Consider the following 25,986-nt stretch of genomic DNA (forward strand, 5'->3'; position numbering starts at 1 on the left):
GTTGTTGGTGAATCCTTGGTCCATGTATATTTCTGTGCTGAGTTCAGTTTGTGGGCTACTGCTTTCTCCCTTTTCTTCTTTATAGTCAGTTTTGTGTTTATTAAGCCCATATGTTTTCCTTCCTTCTGGATTTGCTTAGAAGAGTTGTTACTCTTCTCTGTGGTTACCTTGGAGTATATTCTTGTCTCTATATTTTTAGAACAATGTGTGCTGCAAAGACATTGTCATGTTTTCCTCTCCATTTGAGAGTCTGTATCTAGAAGTAATATTCCCTCTGATGTGCCAGTTGCTGTTGTTGTGTGCTACTTGAGTTCCTTGGTTTTTAAGGTAGAATGTTTTATGGTCTTATTATGATTATCTATTTCTGATTTGGTTTTAGAGTTGATGTCACATATCCTGGTTTTGCTGATCTCTATTGTGGGTTCTCTATTGGTAGGACTTCCTTACGCATTTCTTGTAGGGTTAGTCTGGTTTTCACAAAGACTCTTTTGTTTATCTGAGAATGCCTTGATTTTGCCCTCATTTTATGGATAATTTGGCTGGATATAGGATTCTTGGGTTGGAAGTTTCTTTCCTTCAAGTTTTATATATGCTGTTCCATTGCCTTCTTGCCTGCATAGTTTCTGCTGAGTAATCAGAGCTCAGCCTAACTGTTTGATTATTGTAAGTAATATTTCTTTTGTCCCAGGCTGCTCTCAAAATTTTTTCTTTGTCTTTGTCAAGTTTGATTATAATATGCCTCGGTGTCTTTCTTTTGGGGTCAATCTTGTATGGGGTTCTATGAGCTTCTTGGACAAATATCTTTTCTTCCTTCATGATATGGGGGAAGTTTTTTATATTGTTTCATCTCATGTCATTGCATATTATTCTTAGTCTCTCTTCAATCTTTGTTCTGATTTTTCTCCATATAGGCTAGTGTCCAGGGATTTGTCTTCTAGTTGGGATATGCGTTCTTCACCCAGTTCTAATCTGCTCTTTTGAGCTTCTACTGTGTTGCATAGTTCTGTCATTTTGGTGTTCGTGGTTTGCACTTCAATAGACATCTTCTGCATTTCTGGTGTTTTTGTATGAGTTCTGATTGTATATTAATCTTAATATTCTGTTCCTCAGTGATTTTCCTGAGTTCCTCTAGGGAACTGCCTGTGTTCTCCTTGTTTCCGTTTGGGGTTTCCTTAGGCTCTTGTAGACATATCTTCTAAATTCCTTCTCAGATAATACTATTGCCTCTTCTTCCTCCATGTGTAATGAGACCTTTGTTTATGGTTTTGCTTCTAATGCCTTGTCCTGTTTCTTTGTTTGATTTGAGGTTGCCTTTTGTTTCCCAGACATTTTGAGGTTGTCTTTGCTGGTTACTTGTTGATTTGTTTTGTCTCGGTTTTATGGTTATTGGCTGAATATGGTTTCTTCTATTGAATGAGTGAAATTATTGGCAGAGAAGGTGGGAGCAGGAGGAGGAAAGCTTGCTGTTGCCAGGGTTGGTTTCTAGGGCTTTGAGCGGGCTGCTACTGATGACTTTGTACTGTTATTTATAAGCCCATGGCTCAATTTCAGGAAAGATTCCTGTTGTTAAGGTGTTGCCACTTTCCGCCAGGCTCAGACACACTCAAAGACCCCACTTCCGAGGCCCCTTGGCGCCAAAAGCCCATCCAAGGCAAATTCCTGGGTCTGCACTTGGCTGCGGATTCTTCTCTCTCCACCCAGTCTGCCCGCACACTGGCCCAATCAGCCCAGACTGTGGTTTGTTATACTGCCCACCTGTGGCACCAAAGATCCATGCAATTTCAGCTGCGCTGGAGTTGGGAAAGTGCCTGCTAGTAATCTGTAGTCTTGATATCAGTGACAAAGACAAGCACAGACCTCTCAATGCCTCCCAAGCCCACTCAGTGACCCACTGAGGGGGGGGGGAGCGAGCTCACCCTCCTGGAGCACCAGTAAGCTCTCCACTTGGGTTTCAGTGGTACTGCACACGCCCGTTTGCACCTAGCTGACCCAAGTTACTGATAAAATCAGGTGCTGAACGTAGATCCTTGGGGTGTTTGCTGGTATGTTGGTGTGGCTGCCAGTATGCTGATATAGGGTGTCTTCTTCCTCGGCCCACGGAGATCTCAGGGGGCTGCCCTCATCTGCCAGTCAGTGACTCCCCCAAGGAAGTTTCCAACGGCCTCTCCCGGCTGCTCTCCACTGGGTAGGTCTTCCTTAATTTCTTTTCCTGTGCCTTTCCTCTAATTCTACTCTACTGTGTTTGGTGCACTCTGATTCAGTGAGCTGTTCAGAGCACCAAAATCCTTAATTCATAATTCAAACTGCTGTACCTAGTTTCTGAAGTACTAAGTTGCTAGAGGGAAATAACATGGTGATTACTGATGAGACTCCATTTTGAATCCTGCTCTTGAGCACTTTAAAGAAAACTTTTGCAGCAGGTTTGCCCAGAGCAATATCTCTTCTGATGTCTTGACTGCTGCTTCCATTGGTGTTGATGATGGAACCAACTAATATGAAATCTTTGACAACTTCAGTCTTTTCTCAATTTATCATGAGGCTGGAGTTGTGAGGATCTTTGTTTTCTTTATAGTGCAATTCATACTGCAGACTGTAGTCCTTAAATCTTCATCAGAAAGTGCTTCAAGTCATATTAACTTTCAGGAAGCAAAGTTGTGTCATCTGCTTATCACAGGTTGCTCATAAGTCTTCCTACAGTCCTGATGCTGCATTCTTCATGTAGTCCAGCATTTCAGATCATCTGCTTAGCATTCAGATTGATTAAGTATGGTGAAAGGATATAACCCTGACGCACTTCCTTCCTGATTTTAAACCATGCAGTGTCCCCTTGTCTTGTTCAAATGACAGCCTCTTGGTCTACGTACAGGTTCCTCATGAGTACAATTAAGTGTTCTGGAATTCCCATTCTTCTCAATGTCATCCATAATTTGTTAGGATCCACACAATTGAATGCTTTTGCATAGTCAGTAAAACACAAGGTAACATCTTTCTGGTATTCTTTGTTCTGGTATTCTTTGCTTTCAGCCAAGATCCATCTGACATCAGCTATGATATCCCTTATTCCATGTCCTCTTCTGAATCCACCTTGCAGAACTGAAGGTTCTCTGTCAATGTACTGCTACAACCATTTTTTAATTACCTTCAGCAAGATTTTACTTGCATGTGATATTAATGATATTGTGGGATCACCTTTCTTTGGAATGGGTACAAATACAGATCTCTTCCAGTCAGTTGGCCAGGTAGCTCTCTTCCAGATTTCTTGGACTTCTTGGCATAGGTGAATAAGTACCTCCAGGGCATCATCCATTTGTTGAAACATTTCAATGGGTGTTCTGTCAATTCCTGGAGCCTTGTTTTTTGACAGTTCCTTCAGTGCAGCTTTGACTTCTTTCTCCAATACCATTGGTTCTTGATCATTTGCCACCTCCTGAAATGGACAAACACTGACGAAGTCTCTTTGGTATAGGGACTCTGTATGTTTTTTTCATCTTTAGATGTTTCCTGCTTCATGCAATATTTTGTGCATACAATCTTTCAGTGTTGCAACTTGAGGCTTGAATTTGAATTTTTCTCTCTTTCAGCTTGAGAGATGCTGAGCATGTTCCCTTTTCATTTTCTAACTCCAAGTCTTTGCAGATTTCATTATAATAACTGACATTGTCTGCTCAAGCTGCTCTTTGAAATCTTCTGTTCAGTTCTTTTGTCATTTCTTCCCTTTGCTTTAGCTACTCTCTGCTCAAGGGCAAGGTTCAGAGCCTCTTCTGACATCCATTTTGGTCTTTTCTTCCTTTCCTGTCTTTTTAATGATCTTTTGTTTTCTTCATAGATGACATTCTTGATGTCATCGCACAATTCCTCTCCTTTTCGGTCACTGGTGTTCCGTGTGTCAAATCTGTTCTTTAAATAGTCTCTAAATTCAGAAGGGATACAATCAAGAACATTATTTTGGCTGTTGTGGACTTGTTTTAATTGCTTTCAGCTTAAATTTGCATATGAGCAGTTGATGGGCTGTTCTGCAGTTGGCCTTGTTTTGGCTGAAGATACTGATCTTCTCCATCACCTCCTTTCACAGATGTAGTCAGTGTGATTCCTGTGTATTCCATCTGTCAAAGTCCATGTGTATAGCTGCCATTTATGTGGCTGGAAAAACATACTTGAAACAAAAAAACATTAGTCTTGCAAAATTCTATCATGTGATCTCCAGCACCATTTCTGTGACCAAAGCCATAATTTCCAACTACTGGTGATTCTTCGTTTCCAATTTTTGCATTCCAGTCACTAATGATAATCAACATATCTTGATTGCACATTTGGTCAATTTCAGACCAGTGAACCATCTGAGCTAGGACTTTTTTTGTTGGTAATTTTCTGACCTGTTCGTTTTCCACCTCAGACCTTGTTAGTTAAGTAGTCTGTTTCTAGAAATCTGTCCATTTCTTCTAGATTGTTACTGTTCTTCACAGTATCCTGATATGATCCTTTTTATTTCAGTTGGTTCTGTTGTGATGTCACCCTTTTGTTTCTTATTCGTTATTTGTATTCTCTCCCCCTCTTTTTCTTTGTTAAATTTGCCAGTGGTATGTCAATTCTATTAATCTTTAAAAAAAAAACTTCTAATGCTTAGTATTTTCTTCTGGTGACTGGAGGCTTTTCTCTTTTATTGCTGCTCCTTTTCTAATTGTGTAGATGTTAAGGTGTTGGTTTTAGTTCTTTATTGATGTATGCATTTATTGCTATAAATTGGCCTTTGATCACTGCTTTTACTGTGTCCCAAAGATTTTTTTTGTATGTTGTGTTTTTGTTCTAGTTTGATGCAAGGAATTTTTAATTTCCTTTATTCCTTCTATTTCCCAGTCATTCTCAAGGAGAATGTTTGCTCTTTTTCTGTTGATCTTCCTATTATTGATTCTAATTTGATAGCATTGTGATCTGAGAAGATGCTTTCCAGTATTTATTTCAATGTTTTTACATTTATTGATGCTTACTTTATGGCCTAACATATATGGTCTAACCTGGAGAATGTTCTTTTAGGGGGAAGTGCTCTATAGATGGCTATAAGGTCCAGTGGGTTGTTTTGTTCTTCTGTGTTGAATTTCTTGCCAGTTGTTCTTTTATTAATAGCGGTGACTTAAAGTCCCCTACTATGACTGTGGAATCATCTACTTGTCTTTTCAATCCCATTAAAGTCTGATTTCTTTGGGTCCATAGATACGGTTATATTTTCTTGTTCATTTGATCCTTTAATCATTATATAATGTCTTTCTTTGTTTCTTATTGTGGCTTTTGTCTTAATATTGCCACTCCTGCTCTTTTGGTTGCCATTTGCCTGATTCCCCCCCCCCCCCCCAACCTTTTGGTTTTTACTTTTTTGTCTGTAGTATATCCCTTGTAGAGAGCATATTGATGGGTCACATTTTCTTATCCATTCTGCATCTCTCCCTTGACTGGTACATTTAATCCATTTACATTCAGTGCAACTGTCAACAAGTATGAATTTATTGCTCATTATGGTTTTTTGTGTGTGGTGTTGCTAATTTCTTTGTTCCATATAATATTTTGTGCTGGGCTTATTTTATTTTCTTTTTTGCTGTTGTTTAATACTTGCTAAGTATTTCTGCCTTTCCTCTTTAGTTTGTGGTTACCTGTGATTTATTCTTCTCAAGTTTAAAACAGTCCATTTTAGCTCAATATCATCTTGACTTCCTCTCCATTTGAAAGTTCTGTACCTACACTATTTACTCCTCCTTTCTGCTTTGTATTTGATCTCTTTTACAAATTGATGTCTCTGATTATGTGTTTTTGGTCTTGTAAGTTTCTCTAAGTTTCTTTCACTTTGGATACTTCAGTATCTGCATTGTTTTCTGGGTTATATTGAAATGTGTGTTAATCACAGGTAGGTGTCTGCTGTTCATGGTTCTCTGTCTGAAGGAGTCCCTTTAGCCAAAAAATTCACTATCATATTTGAGGGACAGTTTTGCTGGGTACATAATTCTTGTGGTGACTCTTTTCCTTCAAGGTGTTCTGCATACTATCTTGTCTGCATGGGGGTCTGCATGGCTTTTGCAAAATCAAAGCTTGGTCTTGGCTGCCCTTTGTAGGTAACTTTTTGTTTATCCCATGCTGCTTTCAGGATTCTTTGTCTTTGAAGTTTCAGTACGATATTCCTTGGTGATTGTCTTTTGAAGTCTATCCTGTCTGGGATTCTTTGAACTTTTGGATTGAGTATTTTCTTGTCTTTCATAATACGAGGGAAGTTCTCGTCCAACAAATCTTCAACACTTTTCTCTGTGGCTTTTTGGTTATGGAATTCCAGTTCCACATAAGTTATTCCTCTTGATGGTGTCCCAGGTGAATCTTAGACTTCTTTTTGTTGTTCTTGTTTTCTGATTAGATTCTACTCTTTTGGCCTTACCATGTATTACCTATTTCTGAAATCTTATTTATTAGCCTTCTGGATTTCCTTGGTGTGTCTCTAAAATCTGTTAAAGGTATCTAATTCTTTCATATTCCTTTTCAGGTAGTTCCAATACCACTTATTTTTCAGGGAGGTTTCATGACTCCATTTTTTTTTTTTCAGTCCCTTGTTTCTTCTATTTTATCTTGCTTCTTGATGTGAACTGGGATTTTCAGTTATCTCTAAGACATTGCCCAGTTGTCATATTTATATTTAATTGGTGATTATATGTTGGTGTGATTCAGCCAGGGTTTGTCTTAATTAGCATGGCTGGTGTGCTACTCTAGTTGGTAATTAGGCACTACCTCTGCACTGGTAAGGATGAGAATGTGCGCACATATCTGTTAGCTGTTTGTGTATAGCAGGTTATGGTAGGTGTGGCTGCCATCTATTGTTGATAGGGTTGTAGCCATGGTTGTTTTCTGTTCATCAGCTGCCAGTTTGGTTGACCATGCAGTCCTTGGCAAGTGGAAATGTTTATCAGGTCTGTCCAGATCTTACCACTTCACATATTCAAAGTGGCTATGCCATCAGGTCAGTCACCAGCTCTTTCTCCTTATTCATTGTTTTCATTCCATTTCTTCTATTCAGTATTTAATCTATTCCTTAGCTTTGAAGGAAAAGCTAATCTTTTGTATGTTTCATTTGATTTTGTTGTTTCTTTGTTGTAGAAGGTCACTGTAGCTTATCTCCCTATTCCACAATCTTGCCTGAAATCTCAGCCCCTCCTCTCACCTACTCAAAGTTTCTTCACCTCTATTTCCCCACCTTAAGTTGCTTCTTAATCTGTCCCTAATGACATTTCTGCCAATTTCTCTGAAAAAGTAATCAGAAAACATGTATGTTCCATACATGCACAAGTTATAGATTTGTGCTTTCTTCACCACTTGAAAATTGTCCATACTCATTTGTCTCTACCTTCCCTCCCTATCACAATAAAAGATCTGCTCTTGTCAAGGTCTCCAGTGACCTGCGTGGCCCTGAGTTCAGCAGTGAATTTCTAAGCCTCACCATGTCTGTTCCCTCCTCACTCACTGCAATCCCCATTGGGTTTCCAAGGCTGTAAATCTTTATGACAGCAGACTGTCCCATTTTCCTTCTGTAGAGTTTAAACTGCTAATCTTCTGGTTGGCAGTCAAATGCCTTATGTACTGTGCCACCAGAGTTCCTTGTCTCCTGAGAATGGGGAGTATTTTGACATTGCTCTATCCCAGCACCAAGAGTAATGCCTAGCACTCAATAAAAGAATGTCAGTCTTCTATGGGGAGTCATTTAAGTGCCATGGACTTTTCATGCCACTTTTATCAGAATTTAGAGAGTAGTCTATTACTTACTCCATAATCAGGTTCTTTTCAAAGAAAAAAAAAAAAAATGCTGCGCTCTGTTTCTTGGTTTAGCCCTTCCCCTCTACATTTTACTGTTCAGAAAATCCTAATCTTTCTTTGGGAAAGCTATTACTGATTGATAGAGAAATGCCAATGATACATCATCTTCCTAAGAGACAAAAACTTATTTACAGCCTTGGGTCCCTATGAGTTAGAATCCATTCAATGGTTGTCAATGGTTGTAGGTTAAGAGAGTTTTACATGTTAATGGAGCTGATCAGGATGCTGTCTGATTGGGACTCCTGTCTTCCCCTCACACTAATCATACAAAAATGATATTGACTACATTGTCCATTTCTACTTTCTTAGGGAAACAACAGGAAGAAATTAACTGAACTGAGGGCTAGGAAATATAAGATGACCTGAGAGTACTCAGAATCCAGAGCTCAGGTGCTCTTCACGCTCAGGAAAATGTTAGGGCACAAGACTAGAAGCTGTCTCTGACATCACATAATTAGCAGAGCCCCTGGGGTGGGGTACTTGTAACAAAAGACTCAAACCTCAGACACTTATCACAGAGCAAGTCCACTAGAATTTCACAGTTGTCTGTAATTCTGTAATAAACTATTTCCAAAATAAATATGCTTGATATAAGATGATGAAAGTAGCATACTAAAAAATGATATGCTAAGAGTGAGTGTGACTATTATTTAGTGTGACTATCATTTTAGTGTTTGTTTATATTAGGATTTTCTAATCAATAAAATGTAGCCAAAAATTCTACCTTGCACATGATTTTAGCTCATTTAAAAAAAGGCTCATTTTGAACTGCCTCTCTAGTTCACATGATCATTTTTTACTAAAAGTTTTTTTTTTTTTTTAATACCTTATGTTCCAGGTTCTTTCTGATGTATTTGATTAATAAAGATGAAACAGAACACACAGGTCAGGTGAGAAAATGTTTTTAAGTAACAATTATATCCTGTGGGTAGATCTTTCCTGTTTACCTCCAGCTACAAGGAGAAGAGCCTACTAGTATTACCTTCATGCTTCAGGTATTCGTATATTTAAGAACTAAATAGAGCAGTCTCTTACATGCATTTCCCCCCTGGTTTCTCCCTTTCTTCCAACAAATTCTGGTATCTCTAAATTCTTACTCCCTGGAGGTAGGGAGAACATTATACAAAAAAAGGACAATGAGAAATAGAGCAGGTGGGTGGCTGTAACAAAAATCTGGAGAATAGAAAGCAGTGTGTGAGTAAAAGTATGTGTCAAATGGAATCCTATGATTTAGAGAAGAGGAGGTAAGTTAGCAAATATTCAATATGGTTGGATTTGGGGCAAAAACACTTAACTAAAGGAAGAGGCACAGTTGGCTTTCCAGATCTGGGTTTAGCTCCAGTAGCATCTGCCCAAGCTAGCACTAAATGTTCCCTCACCATGCATTGTTCTAATCAATTACACATGACAAGGAATCATCTTATTGCTAATCTTTAAGTGTTATCTTATTGCTAATCTTTAAGTGTTTTTAGAGACAAACACTGGATTGATTTCTTTTGGGGTAGAGTGATTCTCCTCCCCTGCCAGAGAGCAACAAAGCACTTGGCAGTTTGGCCTCCTGTAAATGTAAAGCCACAGTAATGTTTAAAAGAAGTACCCTATGTTCACATTGTTTCAGGAATCTTATGTCTGGAAGATGTATCAAGAAAGGTGTTGGGATTTCTTCCCAGCTGGCGACTGCTTTCGTAAACAATATGAAGATCACCTTGGATAAATCTGAATGACAGAAGCAAGCTCCACAATTCTGAAGAGTCACCTTTCAATGAAATCCTTCAAACTCCTTTTACAGTTCTGCAACATATTTGAAATGTGATATTTTCTAAATGCCTCCTTCACAAGAAAGTATTTATTTGTTAAAAATCTATGATATTTTTGAAATTTGGCTTTTTGTGCCTAAGGGACATACACTATTACACTATGGGAGATAAAATGTTTTTTTAGAAAATAGATAGGATGGCGGCATTGAGGAAAGGGGTAAAAAGGATGAAGTCTATCAGAAAGAAAAGTTAAAACACATGAATGACAGCGTCCCACAAGTAACTCGTATAAAAAGTTTTAACTGCAATCTAATTTTTCTCATGGTACTTGCTAGTGAATGTATCCAGAATCAGCTTGAAAACTTTAAGCAGTTAAAGAAATCAACACTTTGTCGACACAGAAATATCGATTAAGTGCCTTAAAACCTCTTTAGATATAGCTATGCAAGTTTTTTTATGTTTGTGTTCTAGATGGACAGTCCTATTAATTAGTTGTATTGATCTTACTTTATTTATGAAACTGCACTTAATTTTTTTCAGTAACAGCTTGTCAACTGCTGTTACTATAAGTACTGTACTAAAAATGCAGAAGAATCTCAATCTTACGCCAAAATTGAGTAATGCTTTATGGTCCTTTGTAAGTAGTGAAGCTGCTACGTTTAGGTGAATCTCCTCAAATAAAATGAAGTGCCCACTGCAATAAAGTAATACACACCAATCAACGGTTTGGCCTCTTCTAATGCAACCCACATTGTGACTGTGGGTAAAGAGACATGAGACAAACAGCCTCAGGCCCTGCTCAAGAAAGGGAAAAGAAAAAAAAGCATAAACCAGAAACACATATATTACTTGACATGTTGTCACACATACAGACAGGCATTTACTGCAGTAAGCTTAATGGAACATCTGGGCTTGGGGCATGCTTATAAATGAGTTGAAATACAGCCTTCCTCCCTTACTTACAACAAACACAACCAAAGTTGGCTTCAGGCACTTTTTTTTTTTTAGGAAATCATGCTGTCCAACCAGTCTTCAAGGTCTTCCTCAGTAACATTTTTTGATGTACTCGGTTGCTCAGATCCCAGAGTCTTGTCTTTAATCATACATGGTTTAACAGGAACTGGGGGAACAAAAGCAATGTCACATTGTCTTAAGAACTGAAGCTCAAAGTTCCCCTAGAGTTTGGTCCATGATATAATTCAGCCCTAGTTACCATGTTAATTACAACACAACAAGGGGGAAAATTCCCATTATTGTTCCTACTCCCTAAGAAGATACAATAATCTATGCATGAATACATGGGGGAGCTCTGGTGACTAGTGCCTAAGGTACTTGATTGTTAACTAGAAGACTGGTGGTTCAAACCCACCAGCCACTCCTTGAAACGTTGGGCAACCTACTTCCATAGTGATACTGCCTCAGAAACCCAAGGAGGGGTCACTATGAGTCAGGGCCAACTCAACAGCACATAAACAACATCATCAGGAATAAATGGGTAGAGATTTACTCTATTCTGAAGTTGAATTTTTAAGACCAAAAGCTCAGTTTGTTTACTAGTATAGTAATTCTAGAAAGTTAATACAAGTTTCTAAATGAAGGTGGCCACTGCCCTAGGGTTCTCAGGCCACCATATCACAGAACACAAACAAATTAGGAAGTGATCATCTTTTTTAAAAAATAGTATCAATGTAGTAAGAATGAAGAGTTGGTTAACAGCCCCATTTAGTCGATTAAAAGGTCTGTCGCTGAAAAGCTGGGGGCTACAAGTATCTTAATGCATTTTTGTAGCAGAAGTTCAATTTCCAGCCCCAGGTTAAATACTGCAATCAGGCAAATAGCAGCTTCGGAAGTGGGAGGAACACTGTCAGAAAGGTCAGCTCAGGGGGAAGCAGAGATGTCAGCCCAGAAATAGATGTCAGTGGACCACACTGGATCGATGTCAGACAGCACTAGAGACGTGTGCAGACACGATCAACATAGGGCTGTGCTCACAAAACACCCGAGTGAAGAGGGATGAGGAATGAAATGACAGCTATACCTTCTTCCTCTTGAGCCACCTTCCTGTCTTCCTCCGATTTCAAATCTTCAGATGTCTGATCTAGTAGGATGTCACCTCCCTCTTTTATAGGAGCATCTAAATTAAGCAGCAGATCGAGTTCTTCTTCCAAGTGGTCTGTTGCCGACTGTGGTGTGCAGGCAGGTTTCTGAGAGCCCTCGTAAGGCCCTGGTCTTGAGCTCTCCCTACCCAGGTACACAGAGCAAGTGGTAGCAGATCTCAGCTCAGAGGCAGACTCTTTCCCTCCAGGTCCCATGGGCCCTTTTAACTGCATGCCTAGTCCTTTGCCTTCACTGTTTCTTTTTGGTTTCACCTGAGGAAGCTCTAAAGGAACTGTGTTCTGAAAGAGGAACATAATAACCAAATAAAAAATACGTATTTTGCCACATGTTTAACTACAAACAAAACATAGAAGGCCAGACAAAGCCATCATATTGGAGGGTAGGAAACTGAACTCGGACAGAAAGCTCACAAAAGGCTCCTGTTCTGCCTCTGCCCAGCCCCCCCCCCTTCTTTTTGATTTGGGGTCAATGTGGGAGAACTCACTGGAAGAAAGTAAGATTGTGCCTCCTGTTCCACCCACCTCAGCTATGTGTTACCTATCTCAGAGTTGAAATAAAAAGGACCATGTCTTTTCTATCACCAGCTTGAAAACTGGCAAGTCTGTCAGTTTATATCTAAACTGCAACAAAACTTAAAAACGGATAAACGTCACCAAGAAGTAATTAGCAAATCACATCGGTCCACTGTACTTAAATGCCCAGATAAAAGGGGAGGCACAAATGCACCAAGCAGAAAACGGTAGTAGTATCATTTGTGTTAAAAAAGAAAGCCAGACAGAGAAGAAAACATGATTTTGAATATGTCTGTAAAAAGTTCAAAAATAGACAAAACTACTCTCTAGTGTTAGAAGTTAAGACAGTGGCTGCATTTGGATGAGGCAGTGACTAGGGGAGAGTCTGAGGAAGGCTTTTTGGGGGCTGGCAATGTTCTGCTGCTTGGTCTGGATGCCGATTCCATGGTTACAAACACTTGTTCATGTATTTTCTGTAGATACGTTGTAATTCAATAAGTTATAAACATCCTAGCTAAGGTTGAGAAGCTCTGCTCCAGAGGGAAACCTGCCTGACTAGCATGGCAGAGTGGGGAGATTCAGAATGAGCATCAACTTCTATTGGGGGCATTACCCCTCATGTTTAAGTATCCTGAACAGATTCAGTTTGGTTAAAACTCCTTGGGCCTTCCACGGATATTTAAGATAATATGCCTTTGTTTATAAACTTGAAACCTCCAGCAGTCAGTGTGCAGGGCAAAGCTGGAATCTGGTCCTCTATTCTAATCCTACAATAATTTAGTCAGTCTAGATTGAACTTCTGGCATTATTTTTATTTCCTTACTCCCCAGATGATTCTAATATACAGACAAGGTTACCCTACAGCAGTGGGGTGGGGGAAGGGGTGGACTTTAAAACTGTTTAGCTAGGTTTTCAAAGTTACTCCAATTATCTTCTGCCTCTGCTCTAATGCCTTCCACTGAAACAATCTCCTTCACTGTTGAATGCTCACAGCATTTCCTGTCTCTCCTGAGTCCTGGAGCTCATGTCATCCCCTTTTTGCCAGTGTTTCACAGGTGCGCCCCATTAACTAGTCCTCATTATCTGGAGCCACACTAAGGCACTTCAGAAGTTTGAGCAATGCTAGACCCAGTAGCAGTCCAGTCACTAAGAAAATCCTCAAATGTTTCCAAAGAACCCACAGGGTCATTCCCCCATATGGGCAAATACAGCCCTCTCCAGTTCTCTGAACTGTCCTCCAACCCCTTCCTGCTGCCGGCTGCCCCAAATTCTAGACTGGCAAGTGCAAGGGAAACAGCAACTGAGTGGGAAACCACTTCATCGCTGTGCTCAAGCTTAGTACCACTTTCAGGTGCAGTAAGAAGTCAATGATTTTAGCTGCTGGGACTGTATTGCAAATTTGCACTACACTCTTTTTTCAAAAATTCTATTGAATCACAACAATTGAAGTTCCTCAAAGTGTAGTCCTCGGGCTCCCTTTTCCCCTAGTCAATTAAGCAATCATCTTTTAGACTGCTATCTCCCAAATTTGTATTTTCAGCCCTCAATCCTGAGCTATAAATGTCTAGATCCAATTGACTAATATTTCCACTATATCTCAGTAGCACAAACTTAAAATGGCCAAACCTTACCCTCCACCCCTGACACTAAGTTGCACAAGCAGCAAACCTAGGATTCTCCCTTGACTCCTCTTCTCAGTTTCCAGTATATGACCCAGCTCCATTAGTTTTACCTCTGATAAACTTTTTGGTAAATTCTACTTCTCTGTATCTCCACGGTCATTACCCTAGTCCAAGTTTTACTCACCTGGGCCCACACAATGGCCACCTAATTTGCCTCCCCTCCTCTTCTTGCTTGCACTTGCATGTGAATATGTGTCTTTATACACACCCTCAACAATCCTCCATTCTGCAGCCAGAATGTTCATTATTATTATCACCATTACTGATTATTATTAAGGCAAATCTGATTGGGACACTCTTCTTTAAATTTCAGTTCAAATGTTCTCAAACTTTAGATCTTAGTTTATCTGTCACTTCTTTAGGAAAACCGTTCCTAACCACCCCAAAGTAGATCTGGTATTATGTACTCTCATAGCACACTGCACATCCCCTTCACAGTACTTTTCATAATTTCCATATTTGTGTAATTATATAATCAACACCCACCTTTCTCAACACAGATGAAGCTGGATGGCAGCAAGAGCTCTATCTGTGTATTCACTGTTATCACCCCTGTGTTTATCAACCTGGCACATAAATATTTTGAAGAGTAGCCAGACTTTACACTTTTATGTTTCATTCAGTTCCATCTGATTTCTAACAATGTTCCAAAAACAATAAATGAAAATATTTTTTAAGTTATTTCATCCTCTCACAAAACTTTGCAAAACCTTTGTCCCCTTGTACAAAACCCTCAGCTTGAGGAAAGGGAAAGTGAGTCCCTGCCATCCTGCAGAGAAATGCTTTTTCTTCTCCTGTCCTAATCTATACCAGCTAACAGATGCCATCAGGGTTTTACCTGGACCAATTCAGCAGCAACATTGAGTCGGAGTGAAAGGGGCAGTTCTTGAAGAGCTTTAACCAGTGACTCACAGTCCACATAAAAGGCTGAATTCTATATAGGAAAAAAGAGAGAAAGGGCAGGTGATGATGAAATAGAACTTTTTGCAAATAAAAGAGCAGAAGATGATAGAAAATAACTGTCAATACATAAGTCACACTCATAAAGCACACTAAATATGGCTATAATTTCTATTGTCTCCACCTCAAGATCAGCAAAGACCAAACCATACTCTTGAGGCACACCTTATGCTGTCAGAGCACAGCAGTGTCCAGACACCCCCACACCAAAACTGCACAGTAGAGTCCACAGACTTTAAATAGGAGGCTTTTAAAATTGTTGCCAAGTTGAGAGAAAAATGAACATTTAATGAAATTTGAATGGACACCTCCTCCACCTATAGTTTGCTAGCCATACTTCTCGGCACAGACATGAAGCTGACAGACATAGCCAAAGAAGCTGGTGAGGTCTACTTAACCTCCACCCGGAAGGACTCTGTATGAGGCCAAGGTGAAAATCTTCCTTTGACTCCTTTCCCATTCATAAAAATAAAGGCGTATCAATACACTGACCTCACAAATTAGTACTATTTTAAAACATTCAGATTCTCACATAGCCCATGAGTAGTAGCTTCTTCTAGGTGCCAAGGCCACCCAAGAGAAAGAAAGAAATTGAAAGGTAGTTAAATGAGCTCACATATCAGAGGCAAACACTACCTAATGTCTACCAAGGACCATCAGAAGGCCTAGCTAAGATCACGACTTATCCTACAACCACGGACTTGAATTTAGAGGAAAACCCAGCGGTCATCCCATGTGATCTCTGTGCAAGAATATCTCTGATAGATGGTATATAATGAACCTAAGTGGAGTCATTCCTGGTGGGCACAAGAGGAGCCCTGCCCCTAAATGCAGACCTACCCTAACTACTAATCTGCACAACAAAGTACTTGGGGATTGAAAGAATGTTTCCTTTCCTACTGGCATTCCGAAATTTCACCTGAGATGCATAGCTCTTAGGAAAGCAACTCTGGCAGCATGAAATGAACCCCTTACCCTGGAAAGAGGAACCTAACATTTACAAAGCATTTTCTACTGAATGAACAGTACACAGGAAGGTAAGAAATAAAAACCCAGATGAAAAGGTGGGAAACATGTTCATTTTTCGACTCAATGGCAGTGGATTTGGGTTTCGGATTTTTTGTTTGTTTTTTAGCATAGCACATTAAGTGCTATGATCAACACCAACATGGCCATTTCTTTATTTTTTCCAAGTTTGGAGAAACTCTCTCAAACCCAGTAGGTTTGAACACTGAATACTCAACTACTGGCGAGGTTGCTACATTCCAAACTAGATATCTCACTCTTCCCCAAACTCTATACCAATGTGTTTGCAAAACCACACTGTGTAATTCCCACCAGCCATTCACATGTTGCGCCCTTACTTTCCCTACAGACGGACCACTGAGAAGTGCTGGGGTCTAGGTAAAAGTATCCAGACTTCCCTAACCCTCTTTTGTATCACATGCAGCATGACTACAAGGTAAATCATAAACAAGGAAAGACCACACAAAAATACAGGGAAGGGCCTCTGCTTATAAACCATGTTCTGAATGAATTATGTTCACTGACTCCTGTACTGGAATGTCTCCTACCCCCCACAGCTCTCATCCACGGCTAGCTGACACTGCATCCCCTTCATGATGGCTCCCTGGACACCTCAAACCACACTGATTTCTCCTTACCCAGAACCTGCTATATAAATCCATTTTTTTAAAACATATTTCTGGGGGACAGCTATCCAAAAAAGTACTAAAGCTGAATGCCTGAGATATAAAGCAAGCTGAAGTGACTTGCAATACTAGAGCATGAATTTAAAAAAAAAAAAAAAAAGTGTAATTGAATAATGACCATAAATTAGCTTTTGACATCACCACTCACTTTTCTTTTTTTTTTTTAAGGGTTGTTTTGGCCCCCATATCCACATGACCTGCCCTAATGGTCACTTGCAATTGGAGTAGGTGCCCTGGCTTACAACACCTGACCATTAATAGGAGCCAGCCAACAACATCTAGTGGTAAGATGTTGTGGGGTGAGGGTGCAGAGACAAGGGGTGTTCCTTGATGACTTCCCTCCTGTACACTCTGTGCCAGCTGTGATCATTGGTACAAGGCCCCTTCAATCACTTCTTTGCCACTTCGCTGCCATCAGTGTGTAAAGAACCCTGTCTAGGAGCTGAGAATCTATAATCTTCCAGATTCCTCTCTGGCCAGGAACCTAATCAGACTCTGATTGCTCATTCTATGGTGATAAAAAGAACCACTATAAACTGTACTTGGCAGCTAAAAAGAGTAGCCTTTAATCAGACCACTACAGCTTCCTCAGAAGTCACAGCACTCACTGTCTCTGTTAGGAGCCCAGGGACCAAGTATACACCTTACAGCAAAAGTACCCAAACTTGGCAGCACTTTGGAATCAGCTGGGAAGCTTTTTCAGATTCCCAGGCCTCATTCACAGAACTGGGCTCTCTCAGGGCTGGAGGCCAGGAGTCTGCAACTTGAAAAACCAGGCATTCAGGAACCACTGCCCATCACCCAGCACTCAGTAGATGCCCAAGGAAGGTCTACTGAATAAAAAAAGTCACTATGTTAACATAAGTGAAAAATTGAATAAAAAAGATTTTCAATAGAGGTGAAAATATACTGGTCCTATTTTCTCACTTAAAGAAGTTCTCCTTCCACCAGATCTCACCTCACATGTCCCCATACTGCCCAAAGGAAAGATAAGAAAATTCCTGCTTAAATAAGTGAATCACTTATTTATGTTCCACTCCTGGATCTAAGAGACCAACTTCCCTAGGGTTCAAAGGTCAGCTTGGCAAGCACAGCCCGACAACCAGGCTGCATCCTCTTCACCCTGCACAGCTGCCACAAAGGAGGGTTGTTGTTGTTGTTATGTGCCCTCGAGTCGGACCCAACTCATAGCGACCCCTCCCTTGGGTTTCCGAGGTGGTATCACTACGGAAGTAGATTGTCCAACCTTCCTTCTGAGGAGTGGCTGGTGGGTTTGAACTGCTAGCCTTCTGGTTAGCAGTCAAGTGCCTTAGGCATTATGCTACCAGAGCTCCTACAAAGGAAGGAACGTAAGTTAAGTCCAGGAAACCAAGTCCCTCTCCCTGGCAGGATTCCCTGTGAGGACACAGAACATGCCCTACTCTCAAAATTGCAGTCCCTTTACAATGAAAAGATAAAACATGTTTCTACTATTTTTTTCCCCTACCTCTCTTTATTGTCTTGTGTTGCTGGGTATGTGGGTCCAGAGGCAGTATGAGGACAACCCCCACAGCCCAAAAAAAAAAAAAAAACCCACCGGTTAATTAATTCCCTTCTTTTTCTCTCTCAACTAAGCAAGAAGGAAGATAAACTAATGAAGAATTGAGACAGGGAACAGTTTTGATGCGAAATGATGAATTCTGTTTTTGGACGCACCGTACTAATACGTCAAACTCAAAATGTTCAAAATCAGACCTACCTTCTTCCTGCTCTTCTTTTGCTCCATTAATGACATCAACACTCACATAGCTACTTGAGCTAGAAAGCCTAGAGCTATTTAAAATCTTTCTTATCCTTGTGCCTCCTCTCTGATCAGTGACCACAATCTACCTCCTCCTCCACTGAGGTGGTACTATTTGTCTGTAATCTCTTCTCCCCTCTTACCACCTAAGTCAGGCCCTCATTACTTCCCATTTGTCCAACAGAATATCCTCCTAACTGGTTCTTCCGCCTCCAATCTTTCATCTGTTCAACCCCTGCTTTCTAATGTTGCTGATGCCAAATCCAGCCATTTCAAATTTCTTGCTTAAAAAAAAAAAACTTTAATATTGCTAATAAAAGTATTATTAGTAATAAAAGCTAATTTTGAGTGTTTCATATGTGTTAGAAACTGCACTCAAAGGCTTTATATTTATTATTTTTATATTTAGCCCTTACTACAACTCTGAATTATGTTTCACTATTAGCTCCACTTTACAGATGAGACAACAGATAAAGAAATTTGCTCAAGAACCAGGATTCATACTCGGAGTGTCCCTCCAAACATTATGTTCTTACGCACAGGCTAGGCTGACTTCTGAAGACCAAACTACTTGTACTCAAGCTTCTGCTAACATGCTCAGACCTACCTTTTAAACTAATTTATCTGCCCACACTATGGCCACACACCCCACTCTGAGTACAACTTGTTCTTTGAGATCTCATGTTCTCATGTTGTTCTCTCAAGCAGGCCCTACAAGAATCACAGTCATGCACCAAGGCCAATTCCAATGATCTTTTCCTCATGGTACCACTCTTAATCATTTCTAGCCCAAAATAGCTTTCTCCCACAGTATTACTTATTACACTACTTACTTTATGTTACATTCTTTTTCATGTATTATGTAAATAATCAATGATCTTTTACTATATACCAGCCACTGTGCTGAGGCACTGGGCCTACAAACAGTGAAGAAGGATCATCTCTATTTCATTTATCTTTGAATAAGCTACACCTAATAAAATCCCTGCATCCCTGGGTGGTGAAATTGGTGCCATGTCAGACTACCAACCAAAAGATTGGAAGTTCAAACCCACCAGCATGACCCTTGAAAAAGGCCCGACAATATGCTTCCAAAAGGAAGCAGTCTTGAAAACTCCATGGAACACAATTCTACCTGACACCCCGGGGGTGCCACGACTTGGAATTTAATCAATGGCAACTGGTTTTCGGGGGGTTTTTTGGTTAATAAAATTACCACCTGTCTGTCAGCTAGCTGTATTGTGGTGATTTGCACGTTGCTATGCTGTTAGAAGCTATGCCACCAGCATTTCATCAAATATCAGCAAAGTCACCCAGGGTGAACAAGATCCTGCAGAGCTTCCCCACTGAGACACACTAGTAAGAAAACCCTGGTGATCTTCCAAAAATTAGCCAAATCTTACAGAGCACAAAAGAGTATTTGCCAATATAGTGCTGGAAGATGAGCTCTGTAGGTCAGAAGGCATTATGTAATAGTGATGATGATGGACTCAGACACATCAATGACCGTGAAGATGGTGCAGGACCGGGCAACGCTTCATTCTGGTTTATGAAGGTCACCATAAATGGGAGCCACCTCAATGGCAACTAACAGCCACAAAAATAAAGCATCTAGTATGTAACAACTATTTAATGTTTTGAGGAATAACGCAGCTTACAATTATTTGAAACTCTCAGAATATCTGAAATATATATATATTTTTCATTTTATTTTATTTATTGTGATTTGGGTGAAGATTTACGGAGCAAATTCACTTTCCATACAGCAGTTCACATATACTTTGTCTCATGTCATTGACCACAGTTTACAATGCAACAGCTCCCCTCCCACTTCCTCCCCCATAGTTACCTCTTCGCAGTGACCATCCCTCCATACTCTCCTGAACACTGAGCTGTCTCCCTGTGCATAATCAGCCCTTCCTTCTCCCATGATTGCTCTCTCCAGGGCGTGTGTCTACTTGAGGTAAATGTTTAACTCACATGCCTGTACATTGTTTGGCTGGAAACCACAGGTGTGGGTTCAATTCCAGATCGGAAGGGCTGCCAGGGGCCATAGTCTCAGTGGTTCAACTAGGCTCTATTGGGCCAGCAAACCTGGTCCCCACCTTTTTTTTTTCCTCCAAATGATTTTGAGTTTTGTTCCACATTGTTCTCCCTCTCTATCCAGGATCTCCTACATCCCTTCCAAGTGGATGACAGTGGTAGCCAGGCACCATCTAGTTCTTCTGGTCTCATACCTGTATAGGTTGTATACCGGATGGTGTACCAGTCGCTAAGACTGATTGTTTCCATTAATTTTGGTTTTCTTCTTTCTTCTTTACTCTTGATGAGGAGAGACCCATCGTTGCATCTAGATGGCAGCTTGCTAGCTTTTAAGATCCCAGTCGCTACTCGCCAAAGTAGGAGGTGGAACAATGTTTTGTATAGTATGTTATGCCAATTGAGCTTGATGTCCCCTGCGACTATGGTCCCAAGCCCTCAGGTTCAACTACTCAGTCCCTCTGGGTAGCTGGCTATGACCAAACAGTGACCCCAACCTTGCCCCTTGTCAGCTTACTATACACCTGGGAATTCTGATCATTCATATAAACTTATAGGACCATGGTTCGCCAACTGAAATATTTTCTGATAGTCAACATGGTCCAAACGGACTTGAAATACAAGCTGTTTGATTTTCACTTCATTCTACAACAATCTGTTTACCTGCTTTCAATTTATCCTAATATTCTAAACTGCACTTCACACACATGCCCAGACAGACTCAAGACAGATAATATAAATTCGCTATTTTTGCTATATTATATAATATGTGCTTTGTAAAGTGCTAGACATTCATTTTACAAGTAACTCTCCTACCCACAGTCTATACTATAAATCACTGTCCTTCTTGAACAAATAACTGCCCAGAGGTAAAATAAGCCTTCTGCAGCAGGTATACTGAACTGGTAGCAAAATAGGGAGGTTGGGGTCGTCCTTTCCTGGTTTGTTGCTCAGACACCTCCCTGAAGCATGAGGCGGATTTGCTAATCAATTTATAGGCAGTATCGAGTCCACAGGTGGTGTGAACAGTTAATACACTTGACTGCTAACCAGAAAGTTGGCGGTTCCAGTCCACCCAAAGGTACCCTCAGAAGAAAGGCCTAGAGATCTACTTGAGAAAAAGCAGCCATTGGAAACCCACTTTGACACTCACAGGACCATCGTAAATGAGAATCCACTCAATGGCAACTGGTTTGACTTTTGGTTGTTTTTTTGTTTGTTTATCAAGGAACATATAACAAGTCACCACTAATTCTTGGCCCATTTTAAAATGGTGAGAATGCCTATCATGTCTTACAATGGAAAGTATCTGTGAAATCCTTCTCGGAAACTAATTAGAACTCCTTGGGAAGAACACATGGCATAAACACAAAGCAAATAAAGTGTGTGAAGTTAATGGATTCACAGAAAGACTTCTGTGATGTTTATTCTTATCTGATACCTTTATTCTCCCAATTATAGAAGAAGAGTTATTTAAAGCTACAGGGCACAATAAGAATTTTCTCATGTAACATCAAAAACTGTAAAGGAAAAAAGTAAGTTGCAACTCTAAAAGGAGTTGTTACAAAGCAACCAACAGGGAAAGCCAAGTGGCAAAGTGATCCACTCAAAATCATGACTATAAACCTTCCATGAGTAATTCACACACAGGGTCAGATATGAAGATGAACTCTAGCTTCAAGAATCTGAGTAACTTTAGGCCTCTGAAAATGTTCAAAACAATTTATGTAACTGAGAATAAACTATGTATAAACGAAAGACTCTTTTCCCTGTGAAGACTCTATCTCAGCAGTGATGTAAAAGGTATTCGCCTTGAGAAGAGCCCATCAACATTCAAGACAAATTTTAATTTTACCTGTTTTGGACATGACACTTCACTATCCCACTCTTTCTCTTCAGCAAACCGAAACTGTGAGAAGGAGTCCCCTGTGAATAGAAAAAAATGGACAATGTTATGTAAAAGCCATAACATTCTCAAGTCTCTGCCTCCAAAAGCCAAAGTATTATTTCTGAAAACCTAAATTTCGCAAATTCAATGATATCATTCAAAAGTAGGTTCTGGCTTCCACGCCTTTACACAGTAATCTGTGTATGGTGAGTGCTGAAAAATACTGTTGGCAACTGAATTGTTTCATTCAATTCTCAGCAGCCACCATCCTGAGAAGTGCTTGCTTCTTGAGGGACAAATAGATGGTGAGGGCCAGCAGACATAGCCATCTGCCCATATATGCCACATTTTTAATCTCACCTCTTTGATGTTGTTGTTGTTGTTGTTATGTGCTGTCGAGTTGGCCCCGACTCATAGCGACCCCTCCTTGGGTTTCCGAGGCAGTATCACTGCAGAACTAGGATTGCCCAACCTTCCGCAAGGAAATTATTTGCAGGAGGGCAGGGTAGGGTGTGAGGTGAGCAAGGCAGAAAAGAAAAGAAGAAGAAATGGGACTGCAGGAAAGCAGGTTCTAGATTGATTCACAATATAATAGATACAAAATATTTCTTGAATGAGAGGTTATCACCTCCACCATCACTCCCAAACATTACCTAATAAGACTGACAAATGCAAAATAAAACTCAAAGAATGTGCATTAATGCACATTAAGTTAATGATGCACTGCTCTGTGCTGTTGGAATAAGAAAATATAAACATGTAAGATCATTCCATGCATACTTCACACCCCCCATCCTATCATTAGACCTTTTTTTATTCTTTCCTCTTGTCAGCAAGATCCATCCACCTCTATTCATTCATCTCCTATTTATATTTCAACTCTCAAGTACAGGGCCACTTCCTCCTATGGTACCTCTCAGGTGAGCTAACCATCTAATCTAACCATCTAATCTACTATTCTAAATTAATAGAAAGGAAAAAGAAGTAAATAACTGAAAAATAAAGAGATGGACAAAGACGTAATTAGAACCTACCATTTTCAAAATGCATTGCTCACATTATTAATATTTGACAAAACTGAAGTCAAAGCAATAGTACAAAGAAGGACGCATTTTATTATGAGAAAGGGTAAAATAACTATTCTTATGCACTCACAATTTAACTTGATCCCTCAGAACTAATACTGTAAAGGGTCTGAGTAAAAACAAGGTTGCCTTTTATGTGTATGTGACTCTATGCATAAATGTATCTGTACATGCATGTATTGTGATTTTATGTCTATGTACTTTATTTATACTCATACAACATTAATTTTTAAAAAGGACTGTAATAAAGCCATAAAAAAACATAAATAATCCTAAAATGTAGCAGTGATACAAACCATATTTGTTGGAATATGGAATTTTGTGAAATTATCCACAAAAGTGAAAATGAGTAAGCAACTAAAATATTAAAAAATTTTCTCCCACGACTTTTTGATTATAAGGAATCAAAACTCAAGTTGCAGCATTAAAATATAGAAAAAAAGTATAAATTAATATAAATCAACTCATAAGATGACTAAACTTGTTCTCAGAGAAAAAGTGACTTTAAAACACTTTCATTACAAAACCCCCAAAGAATGAAAATCAATCAATCAAATTTTATAAAGTAAGAAAAAAGAATATAGAAGCTGGTGAAAAGAACCACATTAAAAAAAAAAAAAAAAACTAAAGAAATAAATATACCTATATTCTTACCTATCTAAATGAAAGCTAGGATTATGCTTAAATATATAAACTAATACTATCTGAAGAATAGATATGATGCATTGAACACCAATGACCAAAAACCAGACAAACTGTAGGATGACATCAAGAATATCATTCATGAAGAAAGCAAAAGGTCACTAAAAAGATAGGAAAGGAAGAAAACACTAAATAGGATGTCAGAAGAGACTATGAAACTTGCCCTTGAATGGACAGTAGCTAAAGCAAATGAAAGAAATGACAAGATAAAAAAGCTGAACAGAAGATTACAAACAACTCAAAAAGACAAAGTCAATCATAATAATGAAATGTGCAAAAAATCTTCTATGCCAAGAAATTTGGAAGATAGCCAACTGACTGGAAGAGATCAGTATTTGTACCTATTCCAAAGAAAGGTGATCCCACAAAATGTGGATATTACTGAACAATATTATTAGTATTACATGCAAGTAAAATCTTGCTGAAAATAATTCAAAACCGGTTGCAGTAGTATATTGACAGGGAGCTTCCAGAAATGCAAACTGGATTCAGAGGAGGATATGGCACAAGGGATATCATTGCTGATGTCAGATGGACCTTCGCTGAAAGCAAGGAAGACCAGAAAGATGTTTACTTGTGTTTTATTGACTAAAAAAAGCATTTAACTGTGTGGATCATAAAAAATTGTGGATAACATTGACAAGAATGGGAGTTCCAGAACACTTAACTGTGCTCATAAAGAACCTGTACATAGACCAGAAGGCTGTCATTCAAACAGAACAAGGGGATACTGCATGGTTTAAAATCAGGAAGGAAGTGCATCAAGGTTGTACCCTTTCACCATACTTATCACTCTATATGCTGAGCAAATAATCCAAGAAGCTGAACTACATGAAGAAGAACGTGGCATCAGGATTGGAGGAAGACTCATTAACAACCTGCAATATGCAGATGACACAACCTTGCTTGCTGAAGATCAGGATGACTTGAAACGCTTACTGATGAAGATTAAAGACTAGTCTTCAGTATGGATTACACCTCAACATAAAGAAAACAAAAGTCCTCACAAAAGGCCCAATAAACATCACCACAATAAACGAAGAAAAGATTGAAGTTGTCAGGGATTAGATATTACTTGGATCCACAATCAACACCAATAAAAGCAGCAGGCAAGAAATCAGACTATGTACCGCACTGGTCAAATGGGCTACAAAAGATCTCTTTTAAAGTGCTGAAGGGCAAAGATGTCTCTTTGAAGACTAAGATGTGCCCAACTAAAGCCATGATATTTTCAGTCGCCTCATATGCGTGTGAGACCTAGACAATGAATAAAAAAGACCAAAGAAGAGTTGATGCTTTTGAGTTGTGGTGCTGGCAAAGAATACTGAAAGTACCATGGACTGCTAAAAGAACTAACAGATCTGTCCTGGAGGAAGTGCACCCAAAATGCTCCTTGGAAATGAGAATGGCCAGACTTTGTCTCACCTACTTTGGTCATGTTGAGGAGACCATTCCCTGGAGAAGGATATCATACTTGGTAAAGTGGAGGGCCAGCAAAGAAGGGGAAGGCCCTCAACCAGATGGACTGATGCAGTGGCTACAACGATGGGCTCAGATACAGCAGGGATTGTGAGGCCGGCACAAGACTAGGTAGTGTTTCGTTCTGCGCATAGGGTTCCTGTGAGTCGGCACCAACTTGACAGCACCTAACAACAACAACAATAGCACTATTGCCCAACTTTTTTTTTTAAGGACAGCCAGTACAATTAGAGAAGAGAATAAATTAGGAAGTATCAGAGGCGGGGCAAGATGGCGGACTAGGCAGAAGGATTGCACAGACCCTCTTCAACAAAGAAAAGGGAAACCAATAAATACAGACACAGAAGATAATCTTGGACCCCTGAGCCTTGAAGGAAAGGATGCAGATTTGGACTAAACCCCAACTAGCAGAAGAATTTGCGTGAAAATACC

The 25,986-nt window shown here is 39.7% G+C and overlaps 2 protein-coding genes across 2 annotated transcripts in view; one reads left to right on the forward strand and one right to left on the reverse strand.

Annotated features, from left to right (window-relative positions):
- The window catches only part of RYR3 (ryanodine receptor 3), a 585,899-nt gene extending 576,346 nt beyond the window's left edge, over positions 1 to 9,553 (forward strand). The window contains exons 103-104 of the mRNA XM_007940521.1: positions 8,678 to 8,729; positions 9,458 to 9,553. Of these exons, the coding sequence (XP_007938712.1) occupies positions 8,678 to 8,729; positions 9,458 to 9,553 (148 nt within the window). The remainder of the gene's footprint in view (positions 1 to 8,677; positions 8,730 to 9,457) is intronic.
- Positions 9,554 to 10,600: 1,047 nt separating this feature from the next.
- The window catches only part of AVEN (apoptosis and caspase activation inhibitor), a 260,229-nt gene continuing 244,843 nt past the window's right edge, over positions 10,601 to 25,986 (reverse strand). Inside the window, exons 3-6 of the mRNA XM_007940487.1 lie at positions 22,256 to 22,326; positions 14,747 to 14,842; positions 11,635 to 11,992; positions 10,601 to 10,716 (exon numbers count right to left, since the gene is read on the reverse strand). Of these exons, the coding sequence (XP_007938678.1) occupies positions 10,601 to 10,716; positions 11,635 to 11,992; positions 14,747 to 14,842; positions 22,256 to 22,326 (641 nt within the window). The remainder of the gene's footprint in view (positions 10,717 to 11,634; positions 11,993 to 14,746; positions 14,843 to 22,255; positions 22,327 to 25,986) is intronic.

The sequence above is a fragment of the Orycteropus afer genome, unplaced genomic scaffold, assembly GCF_000298275.1.
Source record: "Orycteropus afer afer isolate SDZICR_OR568_19922 unplaced genomic scaffold, OryAfe1.0 scaffold00068, whole genome shotgun sequence".
Classification (NCBI taxonomy): domain Eukaryota; kingdom Metazoa; phylum Chordata; class Mammalia; order Tubulidentata; family Orycteropodidae; genus Orycteropus; species Orycteropus afer.